The sequence below is a fragment of the Sinohyriopsis cumingii genome, chromosome 5, assembly GCF_028554795.1.
Source record: "Sinohyriopsis cumingii isolate HCF-2022 chromosome 5, ASM2855479v2, whole genome shotgun sequence".
NCBI classification, from domain to species: domain Eukaryota; kingdom Metazoa; phylum Mollusca; class Bivalvia; order Unionida; family Unionidae; genus Sinohyriopsis; species Sinohyriopsis cumingii.
Window position 1 is genome coordinate 9,463,738 of NC_142965.1, and position 13,242 is coordinate 9,476,979.

Consider the following 13,242-nt stretch of genomic DNA (forward strand, 5'->3'; position numbering starts at 1 on the left):
TGATATTGTTCTCTCATTTTTCGCGCCTTTTAAATTAGCATATTCATCATCATACAACCTAAGTATGCAGGACGATAGATTCATTTTCCATAAAATAAGTTAAGACCAACGTATCAACTTACCCAAAGAAGGTATAGCGGCTGATAGGAGGAGACAAATAGACAAAATAATGATGACGCTTCAAACAAGTAGTAATTATTTTATCTTCTTTGATGTGGTCTAAGAGTAACCAGTATTTGTCATTTTTCTACATTGTATTTCCCAAGATAAGCTGTGTGTGATATCATTCAAATTTAACTTTTATACAGTTTAAAATAGTAATAATATTGTCACGTGATCATGCTGTTTATCTATCTATCTCTATCTATCTATCTATCTACCAATTGTATTCAGCTGCAATTGTTGACAGTCTTATGTATTTCGCCATCTCCGAGCATTCACACAGCACAGTGTCGATGACACCTTCAAGTGGTTTAAGTATGTCATATTTTTATTTCTCACAAATTTAATCCTTTGTTTCATTAACGTGTGTTAGTTAGACTTAGGAACAAGTAAAGGTCTTAAATGGCGGAAGCATCCATTTGCTTTTTCATACTAGTTTTGTTATGAAAGAGAAACAGCTGCATTTTAAAGAAGATTCTTTTATTCTTCTTATATTTTTTTATCTTGTAACAAACGTTTGACTGTTGATTAGACTGTCATTCTGTTGCCAAATTAGTGAACTAAAATATTTCTGTTCGCGGTAGTAGCTGCAAGGTTCTTAACGATTTAGAATCTCTCTCTCTCTCTCTCTCTCTCTCTCTCTCCGGTTACATGTTGATTTTGTTGATAATTCAATGTAATGAGACTTTGTCTTGATATATAATTACATACACAGGCCCATCAATAAGATTGACATGTACAGAATATACGATCTTCAATTATTATTATTATTATTATTATTATTATCAGTCTTGATATATAATTACATACACAGGCCCATCAATAAAATTCGCATGTACAGAATATACGATCTTCAATTATTATTATTATTATTATTATTATTATTATCAGTCTTCATATGTAATTCCAGAGAACTATAAATAAGATTCGCATGTAAAGAATATACGATCCTCAATTATTTTTGTTATTATTATTATTATTATTATTATTATTATTAAAGTGAATCCGCTGAGGATCTAAATTTCAGAAAACCAAAAACCTCATTAAATCGAAATTATTTTTTGGATACTAGATTCTCCTTTATGGATTCCAAAATTATTAAGTAAACTAAAATCCCTCTGCTCTGAAAACGAAAACGTCATGTTTGGTCCCAATCTTTATATTAACACTGAAATGAACTTCCCAAACCCGAAATGTACTCAAAACGTGGCAACGTTCTGTCAACGTTCAGAAAATACCCTTAGGCCTTTCCTGAAATACGACAAAACACCAACACTTGCATTGACAGACTTTACAACCGGGTTGAACGATAGGCCAATCAGCATTAAACATGGCGAATGTGAATTCATTCAAACTTCATTGTTTGTAGGAAGATGCCTGTAGCTGTGCAAAACAAATTTAACCAGCTGTATCATATGATCATCACACCACACCTTTTTACATCTATATTATCGTCAAACAAATGACTCGTGGAATTATAAAAAGGGCTGTGAGCCTTAACAGCTGATATGTAGTTGAAGTCTGAGCAGCTGATCGGTTGAGGTAAGCAATTAAGTACTATTGATGCTTCAAGCACGTAATACATCTTTTATCGTCTTGGATGTTGCCTAACAGAAGCAAGTAATTGGTATTATTCTAAACAGTGTTCCGCAATAGAAGCGGTTTGTTATATTTTTCAAATTATGTTTTGATATAATTTAAAATAAGGGCCATACTATCACGTGATCTTGATGCTTTTATATAGGACACAGACCTACAACCCATCACAGGATTGATGCAAGCGAAGGACTACAAGACGGGATGGCTTTACGGTAAGATATTTCCTTTTAACACTGAAAATAACTTCACTAAAGCTACATTTATTCAAACGTGGCTAGCTAGGTGGCTGCCATATCGCAGTTTTGAGTTTGTCCAGGAGTCATTATTGAAATAAAACAAAGACCACCACCGGCACAGACAGTTTACATCCGTTTGAAACGATCGGCTAATCAGCGGCGTTTACTTATGGCTGAAGTATTTTCTTTCAAAGTTAATTGTCCCAGTGTTTGTGCGAAGCAAATGTAACCAAGTGTATCCAAGACTCGTCTGACTATGTCCTTATTACAATGAAATAATCCTCAAATACACGGCTTAAGGAGTTAAAACTAGGCTTCGTACCCTTTCAGTTTTTTTCAACACTGTTCTCTCACATTTACTGGTTATTAATATGTTATCAAATTATGTTAATTATTTAAAGGTAAAAATGCAAACATTAAAGGAAAGTTAGTATAAATATTTACGATACAAATGCCACACGAAGCATTGGAATTGTTTTGCTTACAAATCTTATAGCTAGGTTCCATGAAGTTTTGTATCGCAATATAAATGCATTGTGTATGCTAATTGTAGCGTAAGATGTTATCTATTTACCATGACTAAAATAGGATGTTTCAGCTTACACTGTAGATGACATCATGTGAAAGACACTGTGCTGAAATGAGAGAGTTTGTTAATAAAAAAATGGGAGGTGTTGGAATTGAAGCCTATAACATGCTACCTACACTATTGATATAAAAGGCGCGAGTGCCTACACAAATGGCAACACCCTACACAAATGGCAGCACCTACACAAATGGCAACACCCTACACAAATGGCAGCACCCTAGCAACAAATGTATTAGAGAGGGCCAGTAAACATAAAGCAAAAACATGGATCAACATACGAAACAATATTTAGTGGCAACAGATATTATGTAAAATTCAACAATGAACAACTGAACTCTAAAAATCGTAAATTGATCCCTCATTCTCTAAAGAATGAATATTTCTAGGAATTATCACGAGGTTGTAAACAATTGAAAAATGGCATCGTGTGTACATTGATCAGAGTCACTCGATTAGAAATTATATGATTGTAGGTGTAAACTTAAAATGAATTAATTTGAAAATTTATTTTAAAATATTGAAAACCTGAATAATGGGATTATGATTAAAAGTATTAATGCGTACCTAGTGCTGCCAAGTTAATGTTTTTGCAGCTAAACATGCGTAAATTAGCAATTTAAGAAACAATATAGTTCTAGGAAAATCATTCAGAATTACGGAACGCTGGTCTCTAAACATTTTGACGAAATTTGAATGATCAATACTTTAAACATCTAAATCTACCTGATGTTTGACCGCTCCGCTGGCCTTGTGGTTAGAGTGTCCGCCTCGGATCTGGGAGGTCGTGGGTTCGAACCCCGGTCGAGACATGCCAATGAATTATAAGAGTGGCACGAACAGATACCTGGGGTTAGGACTAGTCGGTCCGGTGTCATGATAATATGACTGGATGGGACATGATGCTACATGTTTTCGGTTGATTGCCCCAGTGCTAGATATCACTATGAACTGACATCGTAGCGATATGACTGAACAATTTGCAAAGTTACGTTAAAAACACAAATCACACACACACACACACACACACACACACCCCACCTGAACTTTGCCAAGACACATCTCTGGTGATTATTGAATCAATGTCATGAAATGAAATTATTTCATTACTTCATGTTTTGCTTCAGAAAGTTAAAATTATGCAAAATAGTTGGTTTGAGACTGTCTTTTTGTGCACACGTTCGAATACCTGGTACACATAGCAAACAGTTTCCTAGGCTTGCGAATAGAGAAAATTAAGATAGATGTTTTCCCCACCATAATTGTGGATCATCATTACAAATTTCAGTTGTTTCAGATTTGTACTAAACAATGTCCAGTTGTACCAGTTCCTGGGTGGACTTCGCAGTCTCTACGCGAGTAACAAAAACATCCCACAACAGCTCATGTGAGACACCTGATGATTTGAACTTATATTTAACAGACCGTAACATTGATAACATCGTCAGCAGATACACCGATAGACTCTGTGATGGTTAATGCTGGTAATGATCGAATACTTGTGCCGCCGGTAGTGTAGATGGATGGTACTGGTGACATATCCAGTGGTGCAGCAGCATACTTTAATAGGTTTTGATTTAAGAATATCTCTTCATGTGAGAGATACAGGAGTATAGTATATTGGTGCATTTCAGGCAGAACCTCTGCCAGTTCCACGGTCTGACTTAGACTCCTCCCATTGTGGCTCCAGTCGCTGATTGTTGAAAATTTGAAATGGCCAAGAGACAATTTTGGACTTAATTATTACAAACTGTATCTATTGGCAACCCTCATGAAGGCGTAGTGCACTTCAGCTCTCGGTCCAAAAAACTGATGGTTATGATGTGGTCGAGGAAGGGGTATCTGGAAGGGTTAGGAGCTGGTTTCTGAGGAATATCGACATAGGGACTATGTAAATGAAACTGGACATGCCTCAGTTTGCAAGGAAAATAGAGCGACATTTTGATAGCTGGTAAACAGCCAAGAAAGTTGACTAGGTGAAGAGTTCAAGATGGTCTATATTTAATGTCAAGACCTACCTTAAATAGGAAAATGTCTAAATTGTTAGAAAATGTTGCTTGTACAGCTGGCCAATATTTTTTGATACTCATAAAGTCTAATTTGTCAATACGTATTCATCTTAGAGTTCTTTTTATAGTTATAATCCGCCACAGTCGCATACAAGTACTTCCCAATCTCAGCCTGGCACAACTTTTAAGAATCAAAATTCTAAAAGCAGTCAGAAATCTTTATCTCTTCCTACATGTAATTATTATAGGAAGGTATCATGAAATCTTAGAAAATATAATTTTCTGAGAATTTATGTTCACTATATTTGACAATTTGAGTGAGTATGCCAGTTACTTGGTACCTAGGTTTGTATTCCAAATTTACTTCTCCCGTAAATCTGATACACGGTTGCTTTCCTTAAGAAAATTTAGACTGGTTGTATTACGCTGGGATGAAATACATTAATTACTTCTTGGATTCGCTTTGCAACGTTAGAATGAATCAGAATGAGACACCGTGATTTTCTTTGGATTCTGTTACACTTCCGTGGTAAAACTTCTTTAAAAATGAATTAAAACGGAAACCGTTAAGAATGTGGCACTAATTACATAATTGAGTATGTCAAGATTATTCACGTGAGCAGATTCATCTCTTTGTATATATGAACCAATGTTTTATATATCACTTCAGGAAGATTTTCTACGCTGTGATATTCCTCGCTGGAATGGTGTGTCCCTCGACAGGTATGTCGCTTGATGGCAAAATATTTTTCCCTTATTTTAATTTAAACTGGAAGTTTTACTAGACCTTTTTTGAAATCCATTAGGAGAGTTGCACGACCTATTAAATATTTACCGAAATTATATAGGTTCCGTCAACCTTAGGCATTAATTTATATCAAGTCAAGGTTTAATTAAAAATACGATGTTTGTGGCAGGAACATGCAATCTCTCTGTCTGTCTGTCTCTCTCAGAGAGACAGCATGTTACACGCATGCATACATAGAGACACACGCACATCACACACACACACACACACATTGTTACGAATAAATTTAATAAAAATCAACAAATAATAATGTATTTCTCTTGTTACGACTATAGGCTGTTGCAAAAAGTAACAGAAAAGAGTGAAGCCAACAAACTCTGTACAATTTAACAAAGAATGTATTTGCCTAGAATATCAAGTGAAATATGAGAAAAAAGAAATTACGGTTTTACGAATCAAATCCAAAAATATTCTAAGAATCAAATAATAGAAGTCCTAGTAATAAAAAAATCCTGAATGCAACTAAGTTCGAATCCCGATGAAATCAAAAATGGAAGACGATGACGTCTGTTGTAACCTGCGAGTTGCTTTTATGTCAACAGTTTCTTGCTGAATCACAGAAAATATTATTCATTTTTTGAATTCAGTATAACTTCCAATAAATGTCTTTATCCAAGAACTCTGTAGGAGAACTTATATATTTCCAGAGAAAAGAATCACTTGAAATTCAGTAAAATAAAATTTCAACTCAAACTGGTCACAACATATGTTTGGAGCCCGACTGAACAATCTCTAGAAAGACAACAGTTATACACATGCTTAAGACGCAAAAACAGATTCCCTGATGTGGGTCAACCTTATAGAAAAATTAGAAGTTTGTAATAATAGACACGTGCTTGATATCACGCAGTGCAGGTATGGCCTTAATTCCACTTAATGAATCTTACTCTGAGAAAGAATTTTTAAAAAGTTGTTTGCCAAAACTGTCACTGGTTCTGAATCAAGGCCAGAAACTAGATACAGGGTTTCTATTATTAGCTGTTTATCAATAACAGTCAGGTCAAACAGAACTGAACTGAATTTGTGGACAATGTCCAAACCGGTATATAAAGTCACATTACAATAGCATTCAAAAATTTAAAACTAAAAAACAAACAATTAAATTAAATTAAATATAAAAATATCTATCTATCTATCTATCTGTCTGTCTGTCTGTCTGTCTGTCTGCCTGCCTGCCTGTCTGTCTGTCTGCAAGCCTGCCTGCCTGCATTGCATGCGTGCATGCATGCAGGTATGTATGTATGTATGCATCAATGTATACATGTATGTAAGGACACACTACAGAAATGTATGTATGTATGTATGTATGTATGTATGTATGTATGTATGTATGTATGTAAGGACACACTACAGAAATGGATGGATGGATGGAGGGATGGATGTATGTATGTATGTGTGTGTGCATGTGTATGTATGTATGTATGTATGTATGTATGTATGTATGTATGTCTTTGATATATTTCTTATGCCAAATCAAACGTGTAACTTGCACCAGGATTATGACTAATGCATTGCCCATCCAAAATTACTGTTGATATATCTACTAGGGTGCGGATGGAGGGAGTCGCAGTTAAAGACTATATTCTTGCACGGTTTAAATACCAGACAGTCTTTCTGCAAGTCAGTGTTTTATCTTATCTACACGAAACCTTTAAAGGAAAATCCGCAATATTCAAAAATAATGTTCTCAACATATCGAGTTAATTTCATTGATTACACCTGTAAAAGTGGAAGGAGACACTGGATCTGAACAGAGGAATATTCACACATAGTAGGTTTGCCATTTTCTCGAAGAGATCACTGCATTTAAAATCAATATCCGACGTTTCATGCTGTTGCTGTGCTAGCACTGTCAGATGTACTGTACTCGGGTCGTACATAATGAGAAAGACTGAGACAGACAGACAGACAGATAGACCTACAGACGGTGAGCTGCTAGTATAGTAAATATAGAGATATGAGGGCTCGGTATTTTCAGTGGTCCTTTTTTGATACAGGATGTGTGTGTGTGTGTGTGTGTGTGTGTGTGTGTGTAACCACACGCATTGCTTGATATGTTGAAACAAAATCCTTCAAAATCATAATAAAGGTTACAGTTGTTGTTTGTAAACGAAAGCATACAAGATCCCCCCCTTCTATGACAGGAATCAGCATTTTATAGAAATGTTGAACAAACTCGTTAAATTACCTAGCTGGAACCAGGCGTTTCGCTTAAGCTCTACATTCAGTGCAATCTTAGAGAAAGTAGATGCAATTGAAAACAATTTGTGAATCATGTCGAATTGGTCCAGATGAGCAGATCACAATGATCCTATGCAGAAATATAAAACACAAATTTATCCCTAAATGTATTCACATTATAAGCTAAACTTTGATAGGTTCATAAACAATTTACACCCTTGACAATAAATAAGATGGAATGATGATTACACACAAGCAAACGTTCTCTACAAATTTCATCTAAAGTAGTTCCTAAAGTAAAAAATGTGTCCTTTGATGTGACAAATGTATCACGTCACACATGAAAATACGATCTTCTCTTGACCAATATGTTCATTAACTAGTTAAATGCACTTCAAAATCATTTGGTCATAGGTGGCAGGTCATTAAAACTTAAAAAGCAAACACAATTCAAACAAAAATAAATTCGGTAAAGTTGTTTAAAAGAATATATAAATGAGCTGAACAATTTCTCGTTTTGTTATTATTATTATCACATTGATTATTATTATTATTATTATTATTATTATTATTATTATTATTATAATTAGAACATTAAATTAAATATGGGGATCTTTCTGTAACTTTTGCAAAGCTTGCATTTAAATACAAGCCCATTTACCGAATTGTTTATTGTTGTTTTTTAAATGTAATTCTTCATGTGTAGATATTTATTACATTGAATATCCTTCTCAATTTATAAACGTGTTGAAACAGTTGGAACATGAAGCAATTTTTGCACATTCTATTTATAATCACCAGATGTGCCGATTCACCTCATGAGAAAGAGGATTAATTTGGCTTATCTCTTTGGCAGAGTCAGTGCGTGGTTCTGTGATACGTCTTCATTATTCATTAGCAAACCTTTGCAAAATTGATTCAGTAACGCGAGGAGTACGGTAATGAAACACTGGATTTTCCTGTTTTATCATTTTGCTGAATTTAAATTTTCCATTTAGAAACCAACGGCATTTCATGGAACATTTTATTATTATTGATTTATTTGACAATTTCAAAATTTTCTCTAAGGAAATAATTTTCGAAAATTCAAAATGTAATGTATATATATATATATATATATATATATATATATATATATATATATATATATATATATATATATATATATATATATATAAGAGGAAGCAAATTGTATTTTTTCTCCGTTTCGAAGGAGATGCAGTCGGTGATATGAAGAGCCTTCAGAAGGAATTCTGGGACTGGTGGATGTCGGAGAATCCATCATTCTCTACTTATATTGGTATCTACAGATACAACGACAGAATCGAAACGTACAATGTCTCACAATTTGATGTCAGACGGGTAAGTTTCTACCTATATATAGTCTGTTCAGGTCCTTGTCTGACGGTACAATTCTGTTTTAGAACATCCAGACCATTGTAAGCAGACACAATTTATAAGCCATTCATGAGCTCCTGTACCCTCTTGTGTGAAGATTAGATGTAGCTAAAATTATTGTTTTCTATTTGGACAGTTCCCAAACAGGTACTTTGCAGTGTTATTCTGAAGATCTGACAGCTTAAGTCAATACTGCAATTGGCTGCCACGTGTTATTATCTTGCCACAACGTGCATGACAATATTGGGTAGGGTGAAGCAATTGCCCACAGTAAGCGCTTGATCGCTATTTTTAGACTTGTAGTCGTTGTTGCTGACTGTTCTCTCCGTATCGATACCCAGCTGTGTTAGATGCATACAAAAACGACGATAAGAAATACACGTTTTATTTTGTACTTATGACTGAACTTGAGTAAGTTTAAAATCCTCATACCTGTTTTGTACGTTTAGTATATAAACCAGATATTCCCAGTTGAATGGGTAGTCAACGTGTAGTTACAGACTTAAAAAAGAGCTTGGGATCGAGAGCAGCAGCGAAAACCTTCGTGAAAATTTAGGCTCAGAAATACAGGCTGCCTTTGCTACGCAGTTGTTAAGCAAAGCATAGCGAGTTTCACAGAAAAAGTAAATTCGAGTGCCTATGATCAGAACTATGTTGTACTGAAAAGTTTTTGAAATAATTGTCGAGACTTAAAGTATATATATAAACCAATAAGATCTGCATGAGTATAGTTCATCATTCGATTTATTAAAATGATCATGTGCGGTTCACATGTCGTCACTGCAATAGGCGGGGACATTCAGTACAGTTGTTTTGTCTTAGCTACCTTTGGAAACATACTACAGTGTATGAGGAATCAGTCGTAACTGCATGAAGGTTTTTTCTCTCTACACCCCAGATACAACCACTAAATGTATTCCGAATCAACTAGAGCTTTCCATTTTCATGTAACTTACAAATTTACAAACTAAAACCCACGTCATCCATTGCTAAATACCAGCTAATTTCTATGCCAGTCGGTTTCAGCTTACAGTTAGTGTATACAACGATGTCCTTAGAAATTGCAAATAGACCAGGAGTCAGGACTGAAACTATATAACGACAACGTAGTGCACCCCTTTACAGAAATGCTTGGGACTCGTTAACATCCGTACCTTCATTGCAAACTGATCATGAAAGTAACAAGATTTGAGTTAGAGTTGTCCAACGTAGTATTTGTTCAGTGGTGCCGTACGCAACCTTTTATGAAATGATCTAAGTTACTGAATGAATAGAAAACTGTTACGTGTTGACAAAGGTCAAACTAATTAACTTTAACGTGATAATAAATTTGAATGGCATAATTTAGATGAAGCGAACAGTCAATGCTTAGGCAAAGTTTACGATGTAGTGTTGTATGATGTTCAAATCGTGAAATTGGCAATTTTAATTGGATGAAATTCTCTTAAATTCATGTCAATATTTAAAACGAAATCATCCGAGTTATCCGAAAAGGACTTTTCTTCGGGTTTTAGGCACAGTAGGTATAACGGTACCAATTGCGCAAGTCCAGGTGGGCGGAGCTAAAAGTGTAGGGAACATTGAATTCAGAATTAAAGAACAACACTAGCTGTGATTGGTACATTATGTAAGAGTTGTAATTTCTCTTTAGCTTTTAAAAAAAGTTGATCCTCTTGGCAACATGTGAGTTTATGTTAATTTCTATCTAGATCATATTTTGTATTTTTTTATGATTTTTGTTAAAATATAGTACACATGGCTGAAAACGTGCCTGTTGTGACTATATAACTCTTACCCCTGTCTCGTTCCAGTAGAGGTATCTCTCTTAAACGCAATGGAGTACCTGGTTACGTCATCGTCAACTTGGCAATCTAGCATTGTTCTCTATGACAGTGTGTGACATGCATGTTGAAGTAGGATAGAAAGTATATTTATTTCACAAAACATTAGCATTGAGGTATATGGAACAATTGGTGCCGTGATACCAGTACGTACTATTGACCCGTGCATTGGTGTGTGAATACTCATTAGTTTCCAAACCATGCTATAAAGTGCATTCCCGTGCAGAATGATTTGTCACTTAGCCAAGTTCCATACAACTTCTGTCTTTTTGGGCTAAGTGTTATTTTAATAAAACAGTGTTGCCTCAAATATGGAGCCGATATTCATTTATCAGTGTCCATAATCCAGAAAGGAAACATAAAGCTCAACTCTAATTAGCCAACAGTAATCTGTCAGAAATTTATCCTGATTTATCATGTGCAGCAAATAATTTAATATTGAAATTGAGAAGAATACTCCTGTTCAATACTTGTTTCTTCCAAAATAACCGTAATGGCGAATCAAACTTTTCTCAAACTAGTAAAATCCGTCACAAAGTTTAGCTCAAAAGGTTTCTTCTTTCACATCGCGACATACCACGATGCGAATCTAATTCTCGTATAACGGTTAGCAATGCGTTTTTAATGTCTGATACAGTATAAAGGCATTGTTATGTTACAGCCACTCGAAGCATGTAAGTAAAGGTTTTTGTTTTACATATATTTGGTTCTAAATTATGTCAGATGCATAGTTCGGGAATAAAAATATTATTGCTTGCATGCTACAACTACGATAGCAGAAAGGGCAGATTGCTTGGCTTTTGTTCATACGTACGTTCGTATGTCTGTACACCTTTAAGTTAATAAGTTTGTCCCGAATCTGGTTAAGTGCTGTTGCAGTAAACTAATTAAACGCAGAGCCAAGATATTATATGATAGCCATAAGCAGATGATCTGAAAATATTTTAAAGTCGTTATAGCAGATTTTCCATTTTTTCAATGCAGGACATTTTGACACAAAAGTTCATAGTACCACTGAGCCAATACTACTTGAGGTAGACATGTTTTGTTGGCATACACCTTAGTATTTTTGTGTTGATTAGTCAGGTATATCTGGATACCTCTGCACAATGTTTTAACCTTAGTCTTTTTAGGGATAGTTTGATCAGCAAGTGAGTGTCATCGTGTCGTCCAAACATAGATCTATTTCAGTTCATCATTTTATCTATAAACACCTGCATTCGTCTAGCTTTCTGTGAGTAACGCATGCCAAACAATATGTCTCCAGTTCGATACACGCTGCAGCAACCAATTTATTTTTTGTATTTTTATGTACAAACGTTATTTTAACCTCGCTCGTAACAATTTTGTCATATATTTTTTATATTTCTTTTCCCGTTCTAGGACGGAAAATTAACATAGTTAAAGATAAATATCCATCAACCTTCTCATGTCTGATTCTCGTTGATCAGCTTCCAAAGGTAGATGGCACTGATTACTTCCATAAGTAATACGCAAACAGGACAAATTACTGATCTTACTCTTCAACTGATGCCTCAGGTTGCTGAGAGTTTATATTGGTTTGTATTTTACAGCACATCAGCACAAGAAAGTTATTCACTATCAAAACAATAGGAGTAAAGCGTCTTACCCAAGGACACATTACAGAAATTTATCCAGGCTGATCCAATGAGGAATTCGAACAAAGTTGCTGAGAAAATCAGTTAGAGTTGCTTTGATAAATTGATTGACAATATATTTATTCCTGTGATTTTGGACGGATGTGTTTTTACTTATTTTTCATCTTCAGAACCAGAAATGATGTTTTGAAATCTGTTCTGAACAAGTGACATAACAGATGTTGTATCGACCTAATGCTTCATCATCTTTTGTACGCCCTTCTTTGCCAAGGCATAATGAAAATAGTTGGAAACCTTTATGAAGATTAATTTGGACGCAAACGTTCTTTACCGCTTAGTGATCTCAACATGTTCAATATTATCCGGTACGGAGAATGTCCGCATTAAATTGGTAATTAACAATTAGTGATACAAACTGAAATGTTTCTCTGAATCATTTGAAAAGGCAACATTTTTTCTATGTTTCTCAAAACGGTTCAATCGTAATGGGTAGATAATAGAGCGTTGACTTTATTTAATTTGTAAGACCTTTTCTCATAGTCATTTTTATCTTTTGTTCTATAAATTTACAAACACGTTTAACATCAGGAAAAAAATATTAACTTTAGTCATTGTCCTGTTTAGTAATGTTTGTTGTAATATGTAAGTAAAAGTCTTGATTAGTATGTGTGGAAGCACCTGTCGAACGATGACTTATTTCAGTACTTAAGGTTTTTGCTTTCCTATTTCTCTACACTAAGAGGCAATAAACCCCAATCCCTGTGCATAATGCGTCAGATGCAATGTTTATGATAGACGATGAG

The 13,242-nt window shown here is 34.8% G+C and overlaps 1 protein-coding gene across 1 annotated transcript in view; it reads left to right on the top strand.

Moving 5' to 3' along the window:
- Positions 1-13,242, top strand: part of LOC149798610 (uncharacterized) — a 141,670-nt gene that overhangs the window by 79,120 nt on the left and 49,308 nt on the right. The window contains exons 19-21 of the mRNA XM_089957272.1: positions 3,903-3,970; positions 5,263-5,315; positions 12,204-12,306. Of these exons, the coding sequence (XP_089813398.1) occupies positions 3,903-3,970; positions 5,263-5,315; positions 12,204-12,306 (224 nt within the window). The remainder of the gene's footprint in view (positions 1-3,902; positions 3,971-5,262; positions 5,316-12,203; positions 12,307-13,242) is intronic.